General features: G+C 44.5%; 1 protein-coding gene across 10 annotated transcripts in view; it reads left to right on the top strand.

Annotated features, from left to right (window-relative positions):
• RYR3 (ryanodine receptor 3) overlaps positions 1 to 27448 on the top strand; it is a 499181-nt gene that overhangs the window by 128780 nt on the left and 342953 nt on the right. For all 10 annotated transcript variants that reach the window (XM_032481566.1, XM_032481567.1, XM_032481577.1 and 7 more), the window contains exon 2: positions 21269 to 21388. In XM_032481566.1, the coding sequence (XP_032337457.1) occupies positions 21269 to 21388 (120 nt within the window). The remainder of the gene's footprint in view (positions 1 to 21268; positions 21389 to 27448) is intronic.

Here is a 27448-nt window from a genome sequence, read left to right on the forward strand (position 1 = left end):
GGTACAAATGTCAGGTATCTGTGACACTAGTTGTCTGAGAACAATGTCCTGGGGAGAGTTTCAGTGCTCAGAACATGTGATACACGGTGTAATTACTTATGTGTGGCTACATAACCAGTTACCCCCAAACGTAGTGGCCTTCAAACAACAGTTATGATCTCTGTTTCTGTGGGCAGGATTCTGGATGGATGCAGTTTAGCTGGGTCCTCTGGGGTGTCTCACGGGCCTAATCAACTCACAGTTCTACTAGGGGAGGGTCTACTTCCAAGATAACTCACCTGGCTGCTAGTGGCCTCTGATTCCTATTGGCCAGAGATTGCCATGCCTGGCCACATGGACCTCTTCATGGGGCAGCTGGCATCCACCAGAGAAAGCAAGAGAGGACACATTCCATGGAAGCCACTGTCTCTTTGTAACCTAATCTTGGAAGTGACATTACATACACCATTTTGCTGCATTCTTTTCATCAGAAGGAAGTCACCAGGTCTAGCCACACTCAAGGGTCGTACTGAGGATGTGAACCGCAGGAGGGTAGGGACCACTGGAAGCCAGCTGAGAGGCCGTCTGCGGCATATCACCGTGGGAGGGTAGGATACTGAGCACGTTACAGAAATACATTTGTGTTCTCAGGAATAAATTTTAAAATGTAACAGCACCATGTGTAGTCCCATACTGCGTGTAAAAATAACCCAAATGCCATGATGAAACCTGGAAAAATCCTGACAGTTCCCTAAAGTTTAATCAGATCGCTCTTTGTGATAACAGCACGAGCCTGGAAGTTTTGACAGGGTGTGTAGGAGGTCAGTAACTTCGGCGCATGGATCTCTTTGCTTCAAAGACTGGAAACTTGTGGTGCAATGAAAGGAAGGTGTTCATCTGCCAGAGGGAAACAAAGACACTGACATTTTGGAAGGAGAGAGACAAAGGGCAGTCAGGGAAGTGGAAGAGAGTCTGGATGAAGTGGCAGAATACCCCAAAGAAAACAGACCTATTCTGAATTTTTGCTTAGGGTCACACCTATGCCTCCCTACTAGAGAGCAAAGTATCCTCTAGTTCCCTCTCCCCTTACAATCTCCTTTCCCCTGCCCTTCCTGGGACTGAAGCATTGAGACCTAAGGCAGGCTCTGAGGCTGCAGCAAGCAGCTAGTTCCTCAGACACCTTACCAGGAACACCCCTCAAGTGGAAGAACACTGAGCGGCATCACTCACCTGCGTGGTCTCACCCAGCAGGGGTGCGTGGACTCACGCCTGACCGAGAAGCTGAGATTCTTCATTGCCTTCTGTGCACTTGCCCGTGCACACCCCCTCCCCCAAATCCTGCTAACTAATTAGCCCTTGAGTCCGTTGTCTGCACTTGATTTGGGAAAACAAAAGCCTGATCCTGAGTTGATAACACGTAATTGATTCCTCAGGCTGGAAGGAGAGAGAAGAGGGACTGGGTGCCGCCAAGCCCCGGGCCCCACACTGTACCTTTGCACGGAGCAAAGGCACTGCCTCCTGCCTCATCTCAGGCCACCCCAAGTCAGTGCTGCCACACAGCAGGTGACAGAGCCCGGAGTGCTGAGGCGAAACTGTGTGGAGCAGTGAGGCTGTCTGTTACAGAACAGAGCTCTAGCACTCCCTGGGCTTTTTGGTTCATTTGTTTAAATACAGTGTCAGCCTATGGACTATATACGTAGCCTTGGTTTAGATGGCAGAGTCTGCAGGGTTCTTATCTCTGCGGGAGCATCAGTCCTGGCTCCCTGGATCTCCTTGTCGAGTAAACAGATTTTGGTCACGCCCAGTTCATGTGCACATGTGGATGCCAGGAGAGAAAAGGCTCCCAGAACACATGCTGTGGACCACAAGAAACAGAAAACAGGACTATATATCTCCTACTCTGGGTACTCCTCACTGCTCTGCTCAAAGGTGGGAGGCATAGTTTAGTGACTTGCCAGCTGGAAAGTCCCAGTTCCTGTTCCCAGCCCTTCTGAGCTTTGCAGTGATCTCGGAAAGAAGCAGAGATGAGATGTGCTGTGGCCTTACTGGAGACCCACTGAGGTGGCTGAAGCAACCCAGTGTTGGCAGAGACAACATAAAGATGAGGTGACTTTTCCCTTGACCCCTTCCAGCAGAACTGGATTCTTTTTTTGTTTTTTAATTCCGCACACTGTACATTTCATACCTGTGACTCATTTATTCTGCAACTGGAAGTTTGCACATCTTAATCTCCCTCACCTATTTCTCTCCTTCCCCCAAGCCCCCAGCAGACCTGGATTCTCATTTCATCTCTACCACCATGTGGCTGGGACAAATCACACGGACTCTAAGCCGCACTAGTTTTCTCATCTGTAAAATGCATGTGAGGTATTGTCAGTATTGATGGAGTACCATTTAGAAAGTGCCTAGCACAGAACTGGTGCTTAACAGGCGCCTAGTAAATGGGGGCTTGCTGCTGCTTTTCCCCAGCAGATAGCGATGGCTGTCAGTCATTACTTCTATTCAATCCTGCACCCTGTTCTCCTTTCACCCCTTTTTCACCCTCATGCACCTTTCAGAACAGTAACAGTTCCCATTTACCTGCTAGAGCCTCACAAACATAAACTGAACAGAAGAGAGTCCCTCGGGCTGCACAGCTCTGTTAGAAGACGTCAGGATTGTCAGGAAAGAGAAGCCCAAATTTAAAAAAAAAAAAAAAAAAAAACTGGGAAGAATGTACAGTTATATTAATGAGGCTGACAACAGGTTCTGTTAACTCTGGGATTGTTACTGCATCTGTGGCATCTGCAGCAGCCTGCCAGAATTTGGCTGGATGGAAGGGAACCCAGAAGATCTAGAGACCAGAGGTCAAGTCCCGAGAGGAGCTTGGGCATTACATAGCAAGGATGATAGGGCCCCAGACAAACTGGGAGGCTGAAAAATAAAGTTGAAGGCTAAGAATTTGGGTCACTAATATTTGTTGTGATCGCACTGTTTCCCAATGTATAGAACACATCTGCATTATGTTACTTCTCACAGTTATCTCTGACTTGAGCAATGAGCTCCATTTTGTAAATAAGGCTCATAGAAGTAAGGACTTGCTCAAAGCCATGCAGCCATTGAGTAATCTAATCAGCGCTCAAAACGGGGACTCGGGAATTTCGTTTTGGTGCTTCTTGTATTAAATCGCCATCACAGACTTAATCAAACTGTCTAGGGCACTGGAGGTCTGGTTGAAGGACAGGAGAATGCCTCTGTTCTCCAGCAACCAGCTAGAGTGAGGTAGAAGTTTGTGGGCCAGGGCATGTTGATTTGCCTCTTTCCCAGAAAGAGAACTGGTTTCAAAGAATGGGAGAGATCTAAGCCGTACTGGGAGTGAACAGGCAGGCGTGGTTAGGGGTCTGGAGTAGCTCATTTCTTGCTCTTTGGTCAGTCTTGGTCATCGCCCAGTGTGCGGATGGTTCATTGCAGGACAGAAACAAGATGTTTCTCATTGAACTGACAACTTCCAAAAGCAGGGACTGATGTTACAGGTTTGGGTCAGTGATCCATTAGGGGGATTTTATATTGTTTAGGTTTAAAGTAGCTTCTCAGTTGTTAGAAAGGCAACCGAAAACCCCCAAATCAGCCCAACTTCTCTTCCTGAACCATGACTGTAACTTGGGCAACTTCAGCGATCTGTCTGTGAAGATCAAGCTGTTCAGTTGTCGTAAGGAGACCTAGGCCACTGGTCGGTGGTTATTCTTAAATAAAGTACGGTAGTAATCTTAACAAAGTACCATTATCTACTGAGTGCTTGCCCTGTGCCAGTACTAATTTGGAGGTTTTATCTTTACTAGCTCATTTCATCTCAAAACAGTGCCTGAAGAAATTACTTATTATTCCCATTTCACAAGCGAAAACATTGAGGCAAAGAGTCAATAAAGTTTGCCAAAGACCACATGGCTCGATTAAGAGATAAGATTCTAAGCCAGCCAGGCTGATTTCAGAGGCTGGTGCTCTTCACCTCTCTGCTGTAATGGATTTTATATGAAAGTTGAAGTAGCAATCATTGCACAAGACAGACTTGAAAAACATCTTAATGCTTTAACCATAATTACATAAAAACCTACAGCAATATGTTACTGCCAGTGGAGGTTTTCTCTCTGAACGTGTAACTTGTCAGATAAAACCTCCATGGCGGCAGGGACCCACAGCCCTCTGCCTCTATCTGCTCCCCTCTCTGCAGAGACTCCACGGGGGTTTGCTGCTGTTGAAACTAGGATTTTCTTCTCAGGGGCAGCCACTTGGATTGTAGCTTATGGCTTCTGAAAGGAATCTAGTGGAGCAACGTGTTCTGTCTCTAAGCTCTAAATAAACTGAGACCTTTATTAAAACATCCATTTGTCAATTTAACCTTTCTCAACTTCTCTTCAGTTTAAGTGCCATCTTAAAGCAGGATTCATGGAAACATTAATCTTAAGTGCTATTTAGAAGGCTTTTCAGCATTTTATGTCCACTTATCTCTGATCCTGGCCCAGATGCAGCCGATTCCACAAGCTTTTTCCAGCTTTGCAAGGGGTTACCTTTAGCTGTTTGGAGAATTTTGTATATTCCTCCTCTAGGGCAGTCTCACCATAAAAAGCCTGGTATTGCTCATAGTAGAAAGAGAAAACATCTGTTTCCATGATTGCCTGGGTGAGAAAGTCCTATATATTGATTACTTGTCCATAAAAATGCAGAAATCTAAAGAGGGACATATGACAGTTCTGTAGGTTTAACTCAAAGGTGACCTACTAGAATAGTATAGAGTGGCAGTTTATCCTCTAAGACTGCATATCTGTATGCAAATGTTGACTATGCCGTTATACCATAAACCTGTTATGCTTGGAAAAGAGGCAGGTGGTGGTGCATTGTCTTTGTGTTTCTGCAGTAATCAACACGGGTTTCTGTTGGTGACTCAATCAAAAGAAAAAGTAATCAGGATATTGTTTCTCAAGGAAGTCTTAGCTTCAGAGGGGCAAACATAGGGTTAAGTCATACACAAAGGAACCCACATGCACAACAACAAATAATTCTTTGACTCAGTTGGAGAGGCACAGTGAGTTACAGCCTTCCCTTTCCTTTGGGTTCTTTCTGAGAATCTGTAGGTAAATGATGGACTCACTTTGAACCAGGAGTTCCTGGGTTCCTGTCAGGCTGCAGCTTGGGGGATGGACTTGCCCCTGAAAATTGGCAGTAGCTCAGTACCTGAACAACAGGCATGGTGAGAATTCAACCTGGAGGACAGCCCCCTGGTGGATTCCTTCAGTTCTTCCTGGGGGAGGTGGGGGGTTCCTGTGAAGATACTGGAGGACTGAAAAACATGGCTCCTGACATCAAAGAGCTTCCAGTAAAGAGGAGACTTGAAGGCTAAAAAACAGGAAGTAACGCTGTTGCTGAGCGCTCTCAAAGCAAAGTAATTGGCCAGAGAAGGCGGCTGAGGCCCTGGCTTATAATTCTTTGTTTAAACTAGCCTGCTACTCCGTTGCGTGGAACGTTGGCCTTTTCTTTCCACCTCCTTTCCCATCCAGTGGCCTGGCTTCACCAATAGAAACTAGAAACTATCCTGTGACTATATTGGTATGTAACAGGCTGAGTTGAAAACCCTGGGCCAGCTAAGCTCTGTCATGCATTCATTAGGCATTTATTGGGCACCTCCTCTGTGGAAGGCCTCGTTCTCAGCACACAGCTGACTCAGACATAGTCCCCATCATCAGGGATTGTGTAGCCAGTGAGGGAGGCAGACAGAACTGCAAGTAGGGTAGAGGTAATAAAGGTAATGCCAGAGGTATGCAGGGAGTACTCCGGTCACACAGGGGTGGGCCCTTCCAGATTAGTGATGGTGTGTGATTGAGTCTTAGAAAATAAGGGGTGTGATACAGAAAGGTGTTGTTGGCCAAAAGAATGGTGTGGACAAAGGCTGAGAGGTGGGAGAAGAGCATGACACCTCAGTAGTGGCTCCAGGGGCCTGACGTGGGGCGCTGGGGGGCGGGTTGAAGGGGGCAGAGGTGGGAACTGAGGCTGTGGAGAAGGGAGTGAGAGCTGAGGATGAGGAGAAGGAATCTGAAAGGTAAGGAGAACCCACAAGAGGGCTTTAAGCCATGAAGCGAGCTGCTCAGATCCGTCTTCTGGGGCTGTCACTCCGGCAGGAGCACAGAGGGTTGACAGAGGGGAGAGGACCAGAAGGCCAGGCTCGGCAAGGAAGCTGTTGTGATTCTCAGGGCCTCAACCAAGGCATGAGCAGTGGGAATGGAGAGGAGGGGAGAAGGGAAAGAACTTGTAGTTGGATATGTGAGACAGAGGAGCTGTGGACAGTGTCCAGGCTCCTGCCGTGGGTCTGCAAGGGAGTGATGGTACCTCTAACCCATACAGGGCCTCCAGGAGGAACAAGCTGTGGGAAACGAAAGGTAAGGAGATGTGTTGGGTGAATTGACTTGAGATGTGTCAGGGACCTCCAGATGGAGATGACCAGCTGCCTGCATTCTAACATCGGTGCCTGGGCACAGATAGGAGAGATTGAGGAGTCATAAATGAAGGAGGTGTCAGTTGAAACTAGTGACTGGGAGGCACTTGGTAAATCGTATGAGCAGGGCAGAGGCCTGAGGACAGATCCTGAGATGCTCCCACTCTCAAGGCATGAGAGAGGCTGAATGAGAGGGGAGATGATGGATATGCAGTGAGAGAGTCGTGCGTTGCCTTAAAACCCGGAAGAGAAGATGTCTCCAGGAAAAATGAAGAGATTCACACCGTCCATGGCCACGTAGTTAGGTCAAGAAAGACAAGGTCAGAAAACATCCCCCAGATACTGACAAATTGGAGGTTATGGGTACCTAAAGTGAAAGCAGTTGGCTGCACGGGGGGAGATAATATCACACATCATTGAATAAATAGATGAGGTATTGTCACAGTGTCACAGGGGGCAGCCCCAAGGAGTCCTGGTCTTTGGATATTGGTTTTAGAGAAGAGTATTAGGCCAAAACATCTACCTTGTTAAACAAAGAGCAGCAAAAATTCTTCATTGCCTATTTATTTGCATATGGTGCCATGCTAAGCAGAGTAGAGGGAGAATTAAACACAGTTTATGTGTTCATGATGCTTAAGTCCTCTAGTGTGTGAGTATTGAGATGCTAAAATAGGTAAATTGACCAAAAAGAATCTTTTTTTAATGGCTGTTTCCACAGAGTGTATTCTTACAAACTTCAAATCACGAGATACTTTAAACACTCCCAGAGGAGACAGTTTTGTATTCTGTTGATACCAATCTTGGTAATTTATGGTCATGTTTAGCCCTCACTTTAAGTCCTCCCTCATATCTCATTTCAATCTTTCCTGCTATATTTTTAGGGCTCTCTTGTCTCGTTCTGACCTCAGTGGTTGACAGATGGTGACCATCTTCCATATATCAATCCTTCTCATACTTGCAGGGGATGATAAATCTCCTTTGTGCTTGGAATCCCCCAGGCTAAATAACTCTAATAAAACCCGAAGAATTGATCTCACAGAAGGCCAAGAGGATTAGTTATTGGGGACTGACTGCAGGTAGACAGAGCAAGTTTTTAATTTGGAAAGAGAAGTGTGCAAAGTGTATTACATCTTTCAGTTGGGTTTTTTTTTTTTCTGTTATCTTTCGGTGTTTTGCATGTGAATTCTTTCCCTCATTTGTATGGACAAACTCCCAAGAAGTTTGAATTCAGTGACTGCTGTGCTTCTCCTGTAAACATGCTTTGACCCCACGTAGACCCATGTTTCCTTCCCTCATCTTGGTTTGGAGGTATATTTGCACAGGAGAACCTGATGATGGCAATGCAGGGACGAGTGAGGTCGAGAGCGCTTTGTTAGCAGTTTGCTGGTGGAGATGGATAACTGCTTTTGGCTGTTGCTGGTGTGGTCTGCTCTGTACTGTTTTAGTCAGCCAGGGCGGAATCAAAAGTCATCAGAGCAACAAGAGTTGTGTTCTTTGCAACTGTAGGGTAAAGTAGGGACCTTCCTACATTGTTGATTTGTTTAATATAAAAGGAAACGAATATTTTGTAATAATACTAATATATAAACATTGTAAGTCAATTTTCAAAAAGCTAAATAAATAAGAAGTGGGTACTGCTGCTTAATTCTAACTTGACTCAGGGATCTGCAACCTAAAATTATTAGAGGAATGTTTCTTAATCCCTGGGACCGTAAATATTGCAGTGACTAGAATTCTGTTCAACACGTGCATAGCCACCTATACGCAAGCTGTGATTTCAAAGTTTGTTTGAAATACATTTACTTCTAAGTCACACAAATTACTTAACATTGTGTGATACCAACCACAAAGATCCCCCACATTTAGGAAAGAAGAATAAAATTGCTTCCCCTCTATCCAGGGAGAAAATAAGTGTGAAAGAGAAAGTAAAGTGGACACCTGTCAGCTTTGGAGCATTGTTTAGATGTTCTGACCCCTGCCACTGAGAAGAAAATGTATTATCGTGGAGAGAACTTGATTCCTTTCAAGATCACTGGGCAGCTATCAACAGTTCCCTTAGACATTTTGAGGCTCAGTTATCCCTTAGCTACAAAGCAGTTTAGTTTCTTTACGGACTGTAAAAAATTGTTATTCATTCAAAATAGCTTTACTTGCTCTGCTTGGAAGTTATCAGGAAGTCATTCATTCTCATCAAGGAGAGGTTTAGGAGTGGGTTGGGGAAAGGACAGGAAAGAGCCACAAGTGTCATGGCACAGACAGGGTCAGGCGCATGGAGGTCATGCAGTAAGTACTTGCTGGCTAGTTGTCTGTTTTAAACTTCTCAGTTCATTGTTAATTTATGATTCCCTAGTTTTGGAGAGGTCTGTGAGATTCTGGTTTCTCCTGGTGATTCACTTACAGCAGACAGATCATCTTCCTAGTTCCCCGTACTCAGGAAAAGAAGTCTCATGAGGCAGCATTATAAAGCCGTAGAAAAAAGAATCGGGCTCTGTTCCAGGGGAGCATACCTGCTGAGGGGCCAGCAGATGACAGCTTATAGTGATTGGGTCTTGGGTCAACCGTGACATAGCCTTTGCATCCTTGATTAAAAGAACTCAATACCTGATCTTGCCCCTCTGATTTTCCTTTCACCACATCCAAAACTCAGGTACTATGTTCCCTTGTGATTCCATACCTGCGTCAGAACATCTGCCAGCCGCCTCTGACTTCCCAGTTTTCACCTCTGACGAGTCTGTAAAGGAGTTCTCCATCCTCACTGTGCATCCGTCACCTGGGGAGACCTGCCCTCTGTGCCCTTCCCTGGAGGTTCCCATCACTTGGGTCCCGATGGGGCCCAGGCATCGGCATATTTTAAAAGTGCTCCAGGTGATTCTCATGTTCACATGTGGTTGAGCCCCTATTGACACATCAAAGTGAGAAAATTTCAGAAAAAAAATACAGAATAAAAAGGAATTCTGTATTTTATTTCTTACCAAGACGGGCTAGTCTTTGTGTTCTGCAGATCTGGGGTTTCGTTTTGCCCTGAGAACTTTATTTCCCTAAGTCCCTTGGAGATGAAACTTTGGGCTGTCCTAGCTGGGGATGGGTCCTGAGGTTTGGACAGGGTGAGGCTAAGTGGCCAATCCTGAGAGAGCCTTGCTTTGGAGGCTGGAGGAAAGGGCATGATAGGGGATTTACTAGATAGCAGAGACCTTCAGCTCCACCCATATATTGCCCAGGAGATGGCAAGTCAATTTGGGTCAAGATGCTGAACAAGAAGCACCAAGACTTTGGGTACCAGTCTCTGTGGTTACAAAGGATAAGAAACTGCTGGATCCCTGCCAGCAAATGGACTACACAGGCTTGGACAATGGGCATATTGGCAGCAATCTTGATGAACTAAGGAACAGCTGCTCTGCTCCAAATTTATGGATTATATACATCTCCTGGGATTGTTATACAGCCCTGGGGAGAGGAAAGCTTCCCTAAACATGACTGAGGTTGAAATTACTGCAAAGTAAAGATTCTGAGCCAGACACTACTGTATGTTAAAAAAAAAAAAAAAAGACAATATGGCATTTTTTCATCTAAGGAATATGGAATAAATTCTAGTCTCTATAACAAAAGGAATCAAGCAATTAGGCTTAAGTAATTGAATAACCCCTTCTCATATGCTTTTAATTTTATTTAGTTTTCATTTGATTTTGGTTTGGCCAAGCACTCTGAGGACTTTTGCTGCAGAAGGAACACTTGCATTTTCTAAGCCTATTCATAGGACATAGTGGAGTCTGGAAATTTTTGTGGCAGGACTTAGGGGTGGCAGTGTGGTTGTGAATGGTGGGGAAGCAGTGGGGGTGGACAGAGAGAATGACCCTGGAGCTTGAAGTTCTATTTTCACTTGACATACAATTAAGAAACAATTGAGAGTTTATATTGTATTTAAGAAAGAAGAAGCTACCCCTTCAATTAAAGACTTCCAGCTGCAACACCCACCCCCACCAGCCCCAACAAGATGAGAAATTTAAAAAGCAGCTTCACTCAGTGGGAGTGGTATCAATTATTAAGTTCCTGAAACGCTTTCTTCACAAAGGAGCCCTGGTATAGTGGGAAGAACTTGGGTTCTGGAGTCACACAGAACAGGATTTAAATCCCCACTTACCAGCTCTGATGCATTTTTGTATTCTCAGGACCTAGCAGTGTGTGGCATATGATAGGCATTAGTGAATACTTCATAAATTAATGAATAACGGATGAACAAAAGCCATAGCCGCCTGACTCTAGGCAGTTACTTACCACATCTGAGCCTATGCCCAAGTGTCTTTACCTGTAGAATGGGCACACTAATGATTAACTTGATGAGATCTTTGAAATTTTATGAAATATAAAGTTCTTAACCTGGGGCTGGTGGGCTTTCCTTGTATTTAGGCTGCCTGCTGGCACACGCCTTCCCTTAGTGCTGTGTGTTCACCAATTTGTGATAGGAAGAGCCTTGCTGAATTGAAATTTTCAAATGTGGGAAATCGTTGCACACAGTAGCCAACTTTGAACCCCAGATTAGACTCTGAGAACTAGACGCTGAGTCCTGTCCCAGGAGGATGTTGGAGAATCCCTGTTAGTAGAAACAGTCTCTGTGTGGGTCCTCTGTCTCCTCGTGAGGTGTGTCTTACAGTCCCACCAGAGCCTGGTTTTGATTCCTGACTTTTAGGTATTCTTGATCTACAGCTTTTTACTCAGATTTGACCCACTATTCTGATCCACGATTTCTCCCTCACTTCCTGATTTTTATTCGACAAACATTTGTGACATGTCGGCCATGAAGTAGGTGCTAGGGATACAGCACAAACAGGATGGAGATGGGCAGGGTGTGATCCTTGCCTTCCAAGCAGAAAAACATCTGGTAAGAGGGGATTTCAAAAAGAAATCCAAGAGTTCTCTATGGAGGGGTAAGTTCTGTGATAGAAACACATACACAGGAGCTCAATCTGGACAGAAAAGGTGTCAGGAAAGAGAGCGAAGTATCTCAAACATCCCTGTGTTGCTCTGTCTTAGAGTCATCTGGTCTTGAATTATAGCATCTCTTCAAACCACTGCCACCTACAGCCCACTTGGAGCCAAGCAGCATGACAAGATGGTCATCCACTTAGATTGGGAGCTCCAGGAGGGCAGATGCCTTGCCCTCGTTCACCACTTTTCCCCACTAAGCCATGAAACGGAGTCTGGTACACCAGCAGGCACACAAATATTTCTCAAAATGACCATATGCAAGTTGGAAGAAATGGACAACTTTTTAAAGAAACTAGTCCTGGATAGTTAGTTCATAGGGCTTTGTGCACCATTAAACTTAGAAAACATTTCTTTTGTCTTTAAGTGATCTGCTTTCAAAGACTTAGCCATCTAAATATCAGCTGATAAATTTCATTATAATCTGCTAACTTCATCAAGCATCCTTTTTGAAAAAGGAACAGTTTTCAGGCTATTAGATTGTGTTTAGAAATGGCTGGATGCTTTGTTCTTGCTTTCAGATTTTACAGCGTTTGTCAGTGAATTGGAGTGATTATGCACACACATAGAGTATTTAAGTGTGTCCTACGTGAAGGGTATTTAGTTTTGCTTGCTTCTTCTATAAATCTTAGAGGGAAAAATTCCAGAAAGTTCCCTGTATGAGACACTACCTTGTGCTAGTAGACAGAGACTCAATACTTAGCTTATTCCCCAGAAACAGAAACAGATGACGCTGTGGCCCACCTCTCTGAGCATAGGGATTGTTAGATCTGGCTTAAAATGGGTGGACTGTCATGGGTAAATTGCGGGGCCCAGGGAAGGAGTTATGCCTCAATTCAGTAGCCAAAGATCCCAGAACCAATGACAAAAGCAAAGGAAATTGACTTAAAATAAAGAATAACATAAAATAACATTAAAGTGCAAATATTGTTGTGCAGTTCATCAAGGTCTCTCAGCAGTGCTGTGGTGGGAGCAGAATCGGGTGCTCCTTGTGTGTTTCTTGGGGTTACAGTGCTCGGGGTGCAGCAAGTTGGAGATGGAGTCCAAACTCATCAGCAATTATACTATGGACATGGGAAGCTGAAGGGTCCTGCTCAGACCCCCTTTTTACAATTAAGTTCATAGCAATGTTAGGTCCAGAGATGTACACTTCCCTGTGATAGCTGTTATCAACCCTTAGTACCTCATAGATTAGACACTGAACAGCATGACTTACTTTAGTATCCTAGCTTTTCCCCACTCATTCCTCACCCTGGCTGATGTGCCTAAGAAAGGAAGAAACCAAAGGGTATGTGTATGCCCCCGGGTGTGGTCACTCGCCTGGTGTGGGAGGGAGTATTCAAAATATCAAGTTACAAACAAGCTTACAGAAAATACCTTCCTGTGGCGCCTGAAATTCCCATGCCAACAACTAGGTCACCATTTTTCCATCCTGTGAGAATAGAAAATTTAAATAAATTGACCATTATTTCTGGGAGAATATGTCACAGGTCACTGCGCTCTTCCATGTCAGATAGCAGCGTGTTCTGCCTGAGAGGGGATTAATTGCCTTTGTCAACCGCAGTGCCTGCATATCTCCCTAATCAGCATAGGGAAGACCTTCCCCTTTGCCCTCTTTTCTGCACGTTCCAGAGGGACCAAGCCATCAGGGAGGCTGAGTAGATTTTATAATCAGGCTCCAAACTCTGCCTTCTGGGCCACGGGAAAAGTTATAAAAAGAAAAAACACTCCTTCCGGGTGCTGGAGCAGAGAGATCCCTGCAGGCTGTGGGTTGCTTCTTTGGTTGGCCAGCCCTTAAGATAGGCATACAATTCCAGCTGAGACTGAGGAATGTTTGGATGATCCCTGTAAAACAATAAAAGAGTATAATGAATTCCTAAGTCTTTGTGGGCACTGTATTTAACAGGAAATAAATCGACTAGTCTTTTATTTAGTGACTGAGTGCCTACCATCGTACCAGGCAGGGCTTCGGGCATTGGAGATGCAGCAGTGAGCAAGACAGTGTCCTTGGAGGTTGCATTCTAATGAAGGAAGAGAGAGATAAGAACAAGTTATATGTTCTTAGGCAATAAGTGCTGGTTGGGAAGGAAGGCAGATTGAGCAAGCTGGGAAGTGCAGAGTGGGGATGGGGTTGTAATTTTATATGGGGTGACCGGGGAAGGCCTCTCTGACATGCTGACCCTGAGCAGACACCTAGAGGAAGTGAGGGAGGCCTGCAGGGATCTGGAGGAGAACGTTCTGGCTGAAGAGGACAGGGAGTGCAGGGGGTTGGAGGAAGGATCACACTAAAATTCTGAGCCCCTAGAAGGAAGCCAGTGCAGCTGAAACTAAACAAGCAAGAGTGATGGAAGAGAGGTCACAGGGAAGTGGGCATACCTGTAGGACCTCAGGGCCACAGTAAGAATTCTTCCTTTTTCCTTAGTGAGACGGAAAGCCACTGGAGAGTTTTGAGTAGTACAGAGACATGGCCGCAGTTAGGCTTTAAAAGCTTTCCTCTGGTGACTGTAGAGAAGAGATGTGAGTGGGGAGTCAGTTGAGAGGTGATCACAGTAGTGGTGACAAGATGCGACGGCATGACCAGGTGGCGGTGGTGATGAGGATGCAATCAGATGTATTTTGAAGATCTAATGGGTAGGATTTGCTGCTGGTGTGGAAGTGGGGTGAGAGAAAAAAGGAACCCGTATGATTTCAAGATTTTATTTTATTTTGTTCTTTTGCCTGGGCATCTAAAGAATGGAGTTGCCGTGTCCTGGGATAGAGAAGACCACAGGAGGACCACACAGGGTAGTGGATTAAGAACTGGATTTTCTTAATATTATTAGTTGTTTTCAAAACACATGATTCTTTCCTTAAATTCACAAATACGTGTGCTTTTTCTACTCAGTATCAGGTCCTACACCAGGCACTGGGGAGTCACAGGGCGATGAGAGGCTCCTGCCCTCAAGGAGCTTAGACTCTAAGGAAGGGAACAGTCAAAGTGATTGCTGTTTAGAACATACAGTGGACCGCCAGTGCCACTAGTCCTTCTGAAGTAATCTGGATGGTCTCATCATCCCAACAGCCCACTTATTTGTCACTTCAGAGATGCTTTAGGGTAAAGCCTTAGAATGAGCCCTGTCGCGCACGTCTGTGTAGATTTAGCCGGTAGCTCTAATTGTATCAGTTCCCCCAGATCGTGCCTGATGTTCAAGGTGAGTGGCTCGGCCACACAGTCCTTTTTGAAGGGTAAATGGTTGTGGATTTCCCTCTGCAGTAATATCTGCGCTTAAATGTGGACCACGAATCTGCTGGCCTGCACTCTGCCCCATGTGCTCCTGCTCACAAGCTTCTTGGTGCCAGTGATGTGGAGATCTAACTATAGGGCTGTCATCAGCTGCCTAATGATCTACCTTAAATAGGGCCGTCAGCCGTTTTGTTTTGTTCCAAAGCGTTCTTTGCAAATGACCTAGCGAGGGGGAGGAGAGGGAGGGCCAAGGTGCCCCTGGCCATCAACTCAGAGATGGGAAAGGTGGACATTCTAGCCCTTGGGCTGGGACCTAGGGTGTCAGGAAGAAGCGGTAAGGATAGAATAGGCAAGCTTCCTTCATCGTCAAGTTCAAAGTTCTTTAGCTAGAGGAATACAGAGAGAACGGCACTCCGTTCTAGGCGACCTGTGATGATACGAAATTTAAGCAAAGAGAGCCAAGGGCTGAATATCCTTGTTCAGGGACAATCACTCAACACCACCCCAGGCTGAACCTATGACAGGAATAGCCTGCGCTTGTGAGCCACGTAGCTTGGGGGGCATGCTGACATGTGATACACCGTTGGATTTTAATCATTTTCCTCCTTCTGCTACAAGTTTTGGGATGACGTTCACTCCTTCTACTATTGGTCGTTGGGCACAGAGAAATTTTGTTTTATTTGATTATCAGCTCTGGCATTGTGCTCTGTGATGTGGTTACTTTTTCAAGTCATATGGCCATGTGAGGGTTGGAATATATCTATTTTTATCAATACCATCACCTCAGAGCCTTGGAGTCAGGAAGACATGATTTCAAACCTATTGCTAAGGTCAGTGTCTTGGAGTAGAGAGCCAGGTTAGCACTGTGGTAAAGGGGACAGGCTCCTGATTTACGTAATCCTAGGTTCAAAGTCAGAATCTGTTGCTTACATGTTGTGTGATGCTAGACAAGTTAATTAACCTCTCTGTGCCTCAACCTCTACAAATAGAGAGAATATTAGTACCTACCTTACGGGGTGGTTGTAAGGATTAAACTGAGATGTTGTAACCTGGAGACACATAATATTATGACTGTTCATTAAATATTCACTCATTAAAATTGCCTAATTCCTCAGAGCTTTGGTTTCTTCATTCTTAAAATGGTTGTGGTGTTGTGAATGTTAAATAATCTAGGGGGAAATCTCAGCAGAATGGTATAGAATGAATAGTTATTATTATTATTAATAATTATTATTATAATAATTAACAGAAACTAAAAACTTTTGAAATGGACTCCAAAGCCTCATTATTGCTTATGCTCCATTACTTTTTTTTATGTCAGCATCTGTTCCATTTTTGTGAGATTACTCATTTCTGACTCATCAGTGAAACAGTGACCCTTTCTACAACTGTTATCTGAGTGAGAGGAGAAAAATCTCTTCTTTTAATCCGATTTCACATCCCAATCAGCCAGTATATGTTTACCAAGCACATTATGTCCCCAGCTCAGAGGAGGAAGCAGTTTTCTGCTCTAACAGAGTTTATAAGTAACTGGGGTTACAAGGTCAGAACACACCCATTTAATGAATTGTAACTGGGTGTATAGTGTGCATAAGGCCCCATGCTTGTGAGTATCCTGACAGGTATAAACACAAGCCAGATGGGAATCCTGCCTTCAAGGGGCACAAAGTCAGCTGGGAGGAGTTGGGGGAGAGAGCGTGGTACAGAGCCCAGACTGGATACCAGGCTCCACCTCTTACCACCATGAGACCTTAGGCAAGTGCTCTGCGCAGGGGCTCCTCGTTTGTCAAATGGAGATATCAGTAGTGCCTAGTCCCAGTGTTGATGCCAACCTCGTATGGGTCATTGTGCATCAAGCACAGTGCCTATTACACAGAGACCAGTGTTAGCCATTTCCAAATATACAATATAGAAGATAAGGCATGCGTGTAAATAACCATAATACAACAGTATGGTGATGTTGCTATGGAAGTTCGGAGAGAGGAGAGATTACTTGAGCTTCATAAAGGACGTGGTATTTGAGCTAAGCTCAGGAGGCTAGGGAATGTTTGCACATGGAAAAATAGAGCAAATTGAGGCAGCTTTAGAATTAAAGACAGCAGGAGTAATGGCATGGAGGTAGAGAAGGCCAAGGAACCTTGTAGGGAAGAAGTTGAAAAAATAGATTGAAAAGTGAAGGTCCTCACGTGCTAGTTCAGGAAATCTGTATTTGCTTTGTGGCTAGTGTAGAGAGAACCATTGTGGATTTTCAGCAGGAAAGTGATAAGGTCAAAGTTATGCCTATGATAACAGACCAGAGGAAGAATGCTCTCGGTGTTGCTATAGTCTTGTCCTAGTCTCTAAAGCCCCCGTCTCTCCTTCCTCTGGCCCATTTGCTGTAGGACAGGAGTGAGGGGAGACTCCCAGATAGAAAAGAGATAATAATGTTCGAGCCTGGGCTGCAGAGATGTGTCATTAACAAACACAGGAAACATAAAAAGATGAGCAGACTGAAAAGAAAGTCTTTTGACGCATGGGGACAAACTGGTTCGAGGCACTGGTAAGTTCAGGGATGAAGTTGGGAAAAGCTGGGAGTTCATAACCTTAGAATGCCACTGGTTTGAAGGTACAGATGGCATCATGACTCCTGAGAATGAAACTGTGAAACCTGAAGAATGGATGAGACGGTTAAGGGAAAATGACAAGACCTATCCTTAGGTGATGTCTGGCAGGAGAATGAGAACATGGGAAGGATCCATCAGGAAAGGTAGGAGAACTAGGGGAACCCAGAGCTGAATAAAGAATGGAAGGATTTCAAGAAGGAGCATTTTATGGACCCTGAGCAAGACTTACTTGGAGACAGTAGGCAGTAGGAGTGAAGGAGAGCTAAGACTAGCGATGGAGGGGAGAACTCAACAGGGGGGTGGGGACGCTGGAAAAGCCAGGAAGACCTTTTGACTTATTGGGTAGGAAGCAACTAGTGTGATCTTACAGAGATTGTTTCCTGGGGACTTGGAAGATTCACACCCCTCACTCTTAAGGACAGAGGCTGGGTCAGAAAGGTCTTGCCGTGACTGAATAGTGTGCCCCCGGTCCTCACATGTCTCCTCTTTAGTTTGCCTCTCTTTCTCTCAATCATGGAAGGTATTATCATTTGATATTGACTGAGTTGAGTCTGCTGTAAGTCCTACAAAAAAGGGAAAATTTTATGGTGTTGTTCCAGTGAAATAAAATTCAAACAAGCTAAAAATGTATTATCCCCAAACTGTGTAAATTTATAAGAGAACAAAACTTCAGAGTTATGTTGTTTTCTGTATCAAAAACAATCAATCCTGCTTGCTAGGGTGGAGGAAATAATGGAGATGGCAGTGCCCTCTCAGAACTGGACAACTTGATGAGGGAGAGTAAGAATAGTGAACAAGGCTGAGAAAGCAAGAAAGAAGATTGAGTCTATAGAGTAAGATAGTCTAGTTTTGGATTTTAGAACTGGAATCACTCTAGGTTATGAAAAGGAATGTTCATTACAGTGTGTCACTAAGACTGGAAGTAGGGTGTTCATTTTGAATAGATTGTCAAGGTGTTCATTTTGAATAGACTGTCTGCACAAACCTTGAAGTTACTTGGTTTGATGGCTAAAGCAGAGTGGAGGGAGGCAGTGGGCTGGCCTTTCAGCCGTCGGCTCCATCATTACAGTATTAACAGGTCTTGTCTTACAAAACTTAGCATACTCCATGGTATCCTAGAAGAATTCTTTGTCCTTGGGGAATAATCAATAAATGTGTGTTGAATTCACACAAAAATTTTTACCAAATTTCCTGATTGTCATTAGGAGACAGGTAAGTGGTGGGGGAAGTAACGAAACTGTTGAGAGACTGCCAAAGAGGATATGGAGACTGGTTATCACATGCCTCAAAATAGGAGAGTTTTTGCACCTGAGCAGAAGAGTGGTGGTCTGAGTTGGCACTGGTGGGTGTGAGGAGAGCACGAGCTTCTGAGGAGAGGAGATATCAAATGTGGAGGAATTTGCAACCTCCAGCTAAAGGGGCTTCCTTGGAAATAGCATTCTCTAGAAATTCCTGGGTTCAATGTAAAGCAAAGAGAGAAAGGAAGAGAGGTTAACAAGAGGGGAGAAAGTTTTTATCAGCACAGGGATAGGTAAACTAGGTGGAGCTGGTAACTGAACTGGGGTGGGAGAAGTTTGTGCTTTGTGTTTTACTAGGGAGTGAGAGAATTAATAAGATGGGTTGAATTAACTTATCTCATGATTCTAAACCTCATGATTCCAAATGGTGCAAAGATCTCAGGGTCAAGCATTCCAAGGCTCCAGATGTCTGTTGAAGCTTTGTGGAGATAATAGCTGCTGTCTGGAGCAGAGGCAGGTGCAGGCTGCCACTCCAGGTGGTGTCTGAAGGCAGGTCAGCACTGAGCATATGGTTCCAAACAGCATATGGGAAAAAGGGAAAGTGTTTGGGGAAGGGTAGGTTGAGCCCAGAGTTGCAAACCCATCTGTGTCACCCACAGTGTCAGCTTGCACAGCGCTCATACATGGGTGCTCCTCGGGAAGTGGGTTCTGAGCCAGGGCAGTTCATGTATCGCGTTAGTTGATTGGCAGCCTATGTTGTGAGCATGTCGATTATAGCATCTGTCAATTTCAGAAGACAAACAGACCCCAAGGCAGCTGGTGCAAGGCCAAGCCCAAGCCAGTTTAGCACTTTGGGGTGGAAAGAACGTAGGAAATGAGATCACAGAAAGAGACTCTCTAAGATGACTTCATCATCGTCGTCATCATCATCACCATCATCATCATCATCATCATCAACATTATTATTATATCATCAGTTTACAATGTCGTGTCAATTTCTGGTGCACAGTGTAATAGTTCAGTCATACATACTGACTTTCACCAGTTTATGAAGTCTGGTCCATATATCCACTCCTGTGATTTTCATCAGCAAATGGTGCAGTGGTGGGAGATGCTTATGTTTTTTTTCTATAGGAGGTCCTCTCGACATTTTGGACAGGAAAATTATGTGCATCGAGGACTGCCTCTTGCAGTACAGACCATTTAATCCCCACGGCCCCTGTGTCATGGCGCCCTTCGGTCGTTTTGATGACTAAGTACTCCTCCACAGCCTTTGCCTGTTAGGAGGATGGTATCAGCCCCCGGTTGCTGTGGGATCTGGGGAGACTCCACCTGGGGAAACACTTCATTCTTTTCAAAGGTTCCACTGAGCCCACGTTTTGAAAGCAGTGATATTCTGGAATTTTCTTCTGTCTCAATTCAAAGGCTTCCTAGAAGCAGAGGCTCTTGAATTTATTACTGTTTCAATTCAGTGATGAGCAGTGACATTTCAGTGCTAGTGAAAGTGTGGAGCTTTTTTTTTATTCTCTCCATCTTCGCTTCATACGTCTGTGATGTGTGGCTTCCTGAATTTCCCCGTGGCCCCCACCAGTCTCTAGGCACTGGGAGGCCTCTTTGTGGGGACAGTTCTATTGAATCTCTTCATGTTCCCACCCAGTAGAGGATTCTGTTTTTCCAGGTGACCAGGTGTGTTGTAGATACAGTTGAAGAAACCAATTCTATTTAATACCTTTCCAGTACTCCAGGACAGACACTAACCCTGGAGACATGGGGGAGAGACAGGGGACAGGAGAGCCGTTGCTAAGGAGGAATCTCCAGCCAGCTCTCCTCTGGTTACTCCTTTACCTGAACCACACCCGGAGATCTGATGTTTGAAACCCAAAGTCAAGTGGTATTGGAGAGAGAGCAGGTAGACTGTTTGGAGGAGCGAGGATGGACGATGTGGTAAGGAAAAGGTTTTCCTCTCAGCCTCAGGCAGGATTGTTTAAGGGCTGTGCATATCAGTGTGAATGAAGGCCCATCTCATTTCTGGACCATCAGCAAGAGGAATGCCATTCAGACAAGGTCTCTGCCATTTGAGGAGGGCTGCGTTTGACACTGATGCATAGGAGGAGGGTCCCCTCCTTGGGAATTCAGAGTGGCTCCTCTACTGACTTCCAAGTCCTCCTTCTGATCTGGATCCTCAAGGCTTCTTTGTATCTTGCTTTCCCAAATCTAAAGCTCTTCTCCTGCTCCCCTCCACAGCAGCCTTTGTCACCTCTAGTGACATGTGACCTCTGCGTCCCATATACCCCTTCCCGGACAAAACAGGTTTCTTGCCACCTTCTCAGCGTGACACAAAATGGACTTTCCCTCCACAAATCCCACTTCCCTCTGATCTCTCCTGTTGTCCTTGTTTGCCTCAGTCACACCTTATTTTATTTTTTATTTGGAGAAATTGCTTAGGTTTACTTTCATGTTCAGTCAAGTGTCGAAATCATCTGTTCACCCGGATTGTGCGTGTTTTGTACATCTTGGGAGGGAGGCCGACGCTGTATAATGAAGTACTCCTTCTGTTCCACGTGCTTGCTCCTTGTGACCCCACCCCAGGACTGAGTGGAGTTCTGACTCAGGGCAGCAGCTCGGTTATGCCATGTGAATAACACACTCTCCTTTACCTCATATTCAAAAGCATGCACCCCTCAACATACCTGATAAACGTACAGCAAAGCAACCTGGGGGCTTGGCTCTGCACGGGGCAGTAGGCCCTCGCTGCTCACCTTTGTCTCTGTTCCCTTGGCAGGAGGATGAAGTGGTCCTCCAGTGCATCGCGAACGTTCACAAGGAGCAGAGGAAGTTCTGCCTGGCAGCCGAGGGACTAGGGAATCGCCTGTGCTTCTTGGAACCCACATCAGAAGCCAAGGTGAGACTGATGACCTGCCGCGCACCTTCCCTGTTGGCCCCCCCAAGCAGTCAGCTAGGAGACGGGACTGCCGGGAGATGGTGATGAGGGTGAGAAGGAGGAAATTTGCAAGGACAGATTTAGTTTTCAAATGGGAAGCAAATCGGGTTTAAAATGTAACTCTCCCCAGCCTGGGAAACCGTTCAGTAGGACCCCAGAGGAATGTGAAGAGTTAGAGGGGCCTGTCTCTCAGTGTTCAGCAGGCCACCAGGGACGCCTGGAGGTCACTGTTAGTCTTCATGGAGGTGGTTCTTCTATTACTCCCAGCACACCTTTCTCGTTGTTAGTTCCTAGAAATCTGAGTGTGTGTCCTTTACTCTCAGCTGTCATTTTATTGCTGCAGGGACTCGTGGGTCCTTGAACCTGTATTTCACAGCAGACTCACCACTTTCAGTTGTGGCTGTGCTGAGGTTATTACAGCTGCTTGCTGTGACTCAGGGCCAGAAAGAAACATTTGCTCTGGTCCTGCCTGCTTGGTGGCATGGGACACCATATCTCCTCGGCCAAACTTGGCTTCCTCCATTTTCAGATGCTTTCTGGTTTTCATGAGTTGTATGTCAGGTGGGCCTGTGTGCCCAGCATTCAGTCCTGGGAAGACCTTTATATCAGTCAGGATTTTCCAGAGAAACAGAACCAATAATATTGCTCCCTTTTTCTAGATAGATGGGTGGATGGATGGATGGATGGATGGATGAAAGGATTTAATTTAAGGAATTGGCTCATGCAGTTATGGGGACTGGCAAGCCTGAGAAATCAGTAGGTCAGATCGGCTGGAACCTCAGGCAGGAGTTAATGCTGTCTTAAGGCAGATTTTTTTTTCCTCCAGGAAACCTCCGTTTTTAATTCTTAAGGCCTTCAACTGATTGGGGGTCGCCAACCCACATTATCAAGTTACCCACGTTACCAAGGGTAATTTAAAGTCAGGTGATTGTAGATGTTAATCTCATCTACAAAGTACCTTCACACCAACACCTATATTGGTGTTGGATTCAATAACTCAGTACTACAGTCTAGCCAAGTTGACACACAATTAACCTTCACCCCTCCAAGCTCAGTTTTTCTTTACAGAACCTTTTTTATTTGAAATCAGAAAGTGGTTACATTTTCCAGGCAGCCCACCAGATTGGCATGTCATTTCTCCACATGAACGTGTACAGCACGGCCACATATGCCGAGTTGGGCCAAATCCCGGGACACAGATGTGTACGGTGATGGCCACATCTCCCGGGAGCCTGTCTCCTCTCCATCGTCCGTCCTCCCTCCCATGTAGGTCGCTGGTCCCTGAGTACAGATGTCTATCAGAGGCACGTATGGCCAGTACCGGAAGGACAGAGTCACATTAAAATAAATGGCAGAGCAAAGAGACAGGGAAGATTTTTATCTTTTTAAAGGTCTGAGGCTTGATTTCCCTGAGGTCTTTTCTCATTGACTTTTGTTCTTAGCTAGGTATTTTTCTTTTCATTCCCAGCAGTCTGGGATAATAGGAAAATCATTAGATTAGAAGTCAAGAAGTTAATTCTCGGCCATTAGCGAGTCACATGACCATGAGCAAGTCACTCAGTCTTGTTTTCAGTTTTCTCATCTGCCAGATAAGATGCAGCCTGCTGCAGTGGGAGGAGTGCTGGCCTGAATTAGGAACCAGTGGTACCATTTTCTCATCATCCATTGAGTGGGGCATAGGGCAGTGGTTTAGGGCACAGCTCTGGAGTCAGACTGGTAGACTTTGAATCCTTGTCTCTACCACTCACCAGCTAAGCCAGGGCCTTGAGCAAGGTGCCTCACCTTTGTGAACTTAGTTTCCTCATCTGCTTAGTGGGAATCTAATAGTAGCTACCTAACAAGGTTGTTACTAGGATTAAATGAGTTAATACATGTGAACTGCCTAGCTCACTGTAAACTCTCTTTACCCATTGGCTATTGTGATTTCATCTTACCTAGACCACATTGCCTAAAACAAATTAATGAGAACTGTCTTTGATAACCTAAGGGTGCTTTGTATCCCTCAGGTATAAAAATAATAACCTGCACCACTCATCAGTGCACTAGGGATGAGAAAAATCCTTCCTGACTCCCACTTGACTAAGTGATTATTCTTACTTTAATTTTTTATTTTAAATGTAAAACCAGCTAAGACTGAAGACTTTTAAAAAGAAATAGGACGTATCATGCATAATTGTGTCCCCTTATCGCAACTATTTTCATTTTTGTCTTTCACTCTGGCCTTTGTCCACCTGTACCTGCATGTTTTCAAAAATCATACTCACCGTGGGTAGTCAGACAGTCTGTTTTTTTTTCTTGACTATTTCAGCCAGTTCCATATTGCTATGTAGTCTTTTGTGGTTATTTTAAAAAGTTCATATTTGTGGTCCTGTTGGTTTACTTTTGTCTCCTGGCATGCCATCCAGGAGAAGGGTTAATGGTGTGAGGAGCATACATGGTATTAAACTGCTTTCCCGAAAGGATATACCAGTTGTTGGAATTGACACACCCACTACCATTGCGTGAGTGTGTCTTTTATATATGGTACAAGGAAAGTGTACCGTGAGGGCTTCTCACAGGAGAACGGGGTCAAGTGCACGGAAAGGATAAAGTGGATAGTCAGAATTTCCTGCCACCACTCCTGGGAGCAGCCTGTTAGGTGAACCCATTCTGTGGCTTCAGGCTTTCCTACAGTCAGCTCCAGCTGTGCACCCATCTCTTCTGGCCTGTCTTCTCCTTTTTCACTAGAGATGTCTCCTTATTCTCTTCCATGAAATTTCACAACCAGCTGTGCCATTCTCAGATTCCTGGGAACTAACATAAGCCATGCGATGAAGTGAGAGGGTGTATTCCCAAGCCTGGCGCCGGGCATGAGGCACAGACATCAAGCGTCACTCTTATCAGCTGGCTACAGAGCCACCCGGTGACCTTGGATGTTCTAGTCAAGGGTATTTTAGCTAGTTGAGGCTCAGAGAGAGAAAACTGAGATGAACTCTAGAGAAAAGAAAGACCTGAGAGAAAGGGAAGAGAAGGAGATAAGGTGCTCAAAAGATACTCTTGGTGTAAGAGCACTGAGAAAAAGAGGTCACATTGGAGCATGGAGTGAGAGGGGAGAAAAGTGAGATGCAGAAGTTAGAGAAGAGCAGCACTCGCTGGAGATGTGGAGACGGCCGAGCCCTGTGGAGAGCCCCTGAGACTTTGCCACCTGTTTGCAGTGGCCCACCTTTCTGGGAAGGCTCCTGAGACTGCAGATATTGATAGACGGAAGTACCATTATTCAGCTTTCATTTCACATGAGCACAGCTTGAGGAATTAAATGGTATTTTGTGTTATAGGAAAGACTCAGAGTTACAACCAGAGACCGGGAAACATTGAGGAGAAATGTTGCTGCTTTATTTTATCGATAGTAGCTGATGTTTATTTACTGTCATTTTTAAGTGGAAAAGTTATTCCTAAAAAAGAGTTTACTACTTTTTTCTCTGGTCCTTAGTATTCTATCTCATCTATGTTGTACCTGCAGTGTCCACCAGGGGGTCTTGTTTGGTTCAGCTTAACATCCTGGATTCATAAAAAGCTCATACGCCACTTGGTGCCTGTCTGCTCAGTAGGACAGGAAGCACGGCCTGCCTTCTGGGAAGTGCCAGGCTCTCCTGTGGGAATCCTTGTAGCACTCCAGGGTCTGGCTTCTGAATCCCCACCCCAGATAACAGCTTATGTTCAAAGAGACAAGATCCACATCAGGCAGGCATGAGAATCACCATGGCTTAAAAGCCTCACGTATCTTGTAACAACTTTATATGCATAGCTTTTGAGTTGTCCACAAATGCCCACTCCAGTTGTAAAAGTGTTGAGTTGCAAAGAAAGGGCTTCCTATGAGGCATTGGTGGTCTTCCCAGTCCAGATGCAAGCTACCAATCAGGGGTTATTTTCACCAGTAAGCAATGTTCCCTAGTAACGTAATTAACATAGCCGTTTTATCAGGTTGTCTCAAGAACAAAACTGGCCGGTTAAGTGAAGGTCAAATTCTCATGCAGAAAGTGAAAAGAATTTCATAAGCCTTATCCCAGAGGAATCTTCACTGAGGACAACTATTAAACTACCCTAGCCTTGTCAGATGTGTCTGGAACCCTGACACCCTTCCAAACTCTGAGTTTCACTTTCCTTAATTGTATATCATCAAAAAGAAAAAAAAAGAGAGATAGAACTTTTTGTTTAAAATCAGTTCCAACAGACCAAGGTTTGTTTGTTTCACAGATTTTAATGATGATGAAATCACTGAAGTGAGACTACTCACCCTAGTGCCCTATAAAAGCCAGTGTCGTGTCTAAAGTCTTCGGGCTCTAGTGTCCCAGAAGGAAGTCCCACCTCTTTGTTGGGGAACACTGTGTCTTGCTGATGGTGGTTTATTCAAAGAAAAATCCAGTTTCAAATCCAGTTTTGAAACTGAACACGTTCAGGGGAAATTTTATTTTTATTGTTTTCACCTCCTCTTGAGGACATGGAAAGTAGTCTGCGATGGTTTTTGAAAAGTTGTGTGGGTTCTCAAGGCCCAGAATTAAATGTCTGCAATTGTGCAACTGTAATTATGTACATGACATAAAGTAAGATAGGTTCTTGGCTTTAAAAACTTTTTTTTTTCCTATTGCTTTTATTATTTTCAGCTCAGAAAGAAATTTTCTGTTTACTCCAAAACAAACAGAAACCCCTACACCTGTGCAAATTTACAGAGACAGAGGCTCAGCCTGAGGTTGTGTACTCTTTTTTGAACTTCTGGTTGCTATTTTAGTGTGTAGTATTCTCTGTGGACTTGAGAGCTTATGGATGGCCAAACAATTATAAAGCTTACTTCAAAAAATTCCCTTGTCTTGTAATATAAAGAGAATAAAAAGTTGAAATTTTGATCTTTTTGGTTTTTTATCAAGCATCACGTGGTGTATGCCATGTCCTGCGGTGGGTGCTTACATACTCGTGTGTTTAATCTTCACAACCCAAGGGAGCAAATACTGTTCTCATTTACCAAGAAGAAAGGTATGAGAATTTAGACAAAGTTAAGTGACTTCCTGAACTTGAATCATTGTCTGGTTTCTATAAAACTTAGCAATAAAGAGTAGCAAGGATCTAACTTATGCAATGAGAAAGAAACTAGTTCTTCAAGTGGTTAGATTGTGAGAATACCTGGGCAGGTCTCCATACCACACCTCCCCACACACACAACCTTCCCGCATCTGTCCTCTGAATGCCTGACATTCCAAAGTTAGAAATATGTATTTTGCTTAAATCAAACAGAAACTATTAAAATGCAAATGCTCTCAGAGAGCACATGAAGCAGTATTAAAATTTTTATAGCTAATATTTTACAATATAAAAAAGATTATTTTTTTTTCTGGAAAGTAAGTTTATAAAGGACGGTAGGTTACTAAGTGGCCTTGTGTGGAGACACAAAGCACAGAAACACTGTAAATTGGGGAGGGGGTCAAAACACCTACGTCACTGAATTATGGTGGTTTATTTGTCTTTTCGCCTGCCCTCCACCGTTTTGTGGTCACTGAAGTCAAAGACTATACAGGCAGACCTTGGAAATATCGCCAGTTGGGTTCTAGATCACTGCAATAAAGGGAGTCACACTAGTTTTGCGGTTTCCCGGTGCATGTAAAAGTTATGTTTACCATGTATTGCATAGTCTGTTACGTGTGCAATAGCAGTATGTAATAAATGTACATACCTTAATTAAAAAACACTTTATTGCTAACAAATGCTAATCATCTAAGCGTTCAGCAAGTTGTAGTAACATCAAATATCACTGATCACAGACCACCATAACAAACACAATAATGACAAAAAATTTGAAATATTGTGAGAATTACCAAAATGTGACACAGAGACACAAAGTGCGCAAATGCTTTTGGAAAAATGGTGTCAATCAAATTGCTCACTGCAGGATTGCCACAAACCTTTAATTTGAAAAAAACAAAAAACCAAAACCTAACAACCCACCATCTCTCCAAAGCACAATAAAACCAGATATGCCTGTAGAGTACAGCG

The sequence above is a fragment of the Camelus ferus genome, chromosome 6 (assembly GCF_009834535.1).
Source record: "Camelus ferus isolate YT-003-E chromosome 6, BCGSAC_Cfer_1.0, whole genome shotgun sequence".
Lineage (NCBI taxonomy): Eukaryota > Metazoa > Chordata > Mammalia > Artiodactyla > Camelidae > Camelus > Camelus ferus.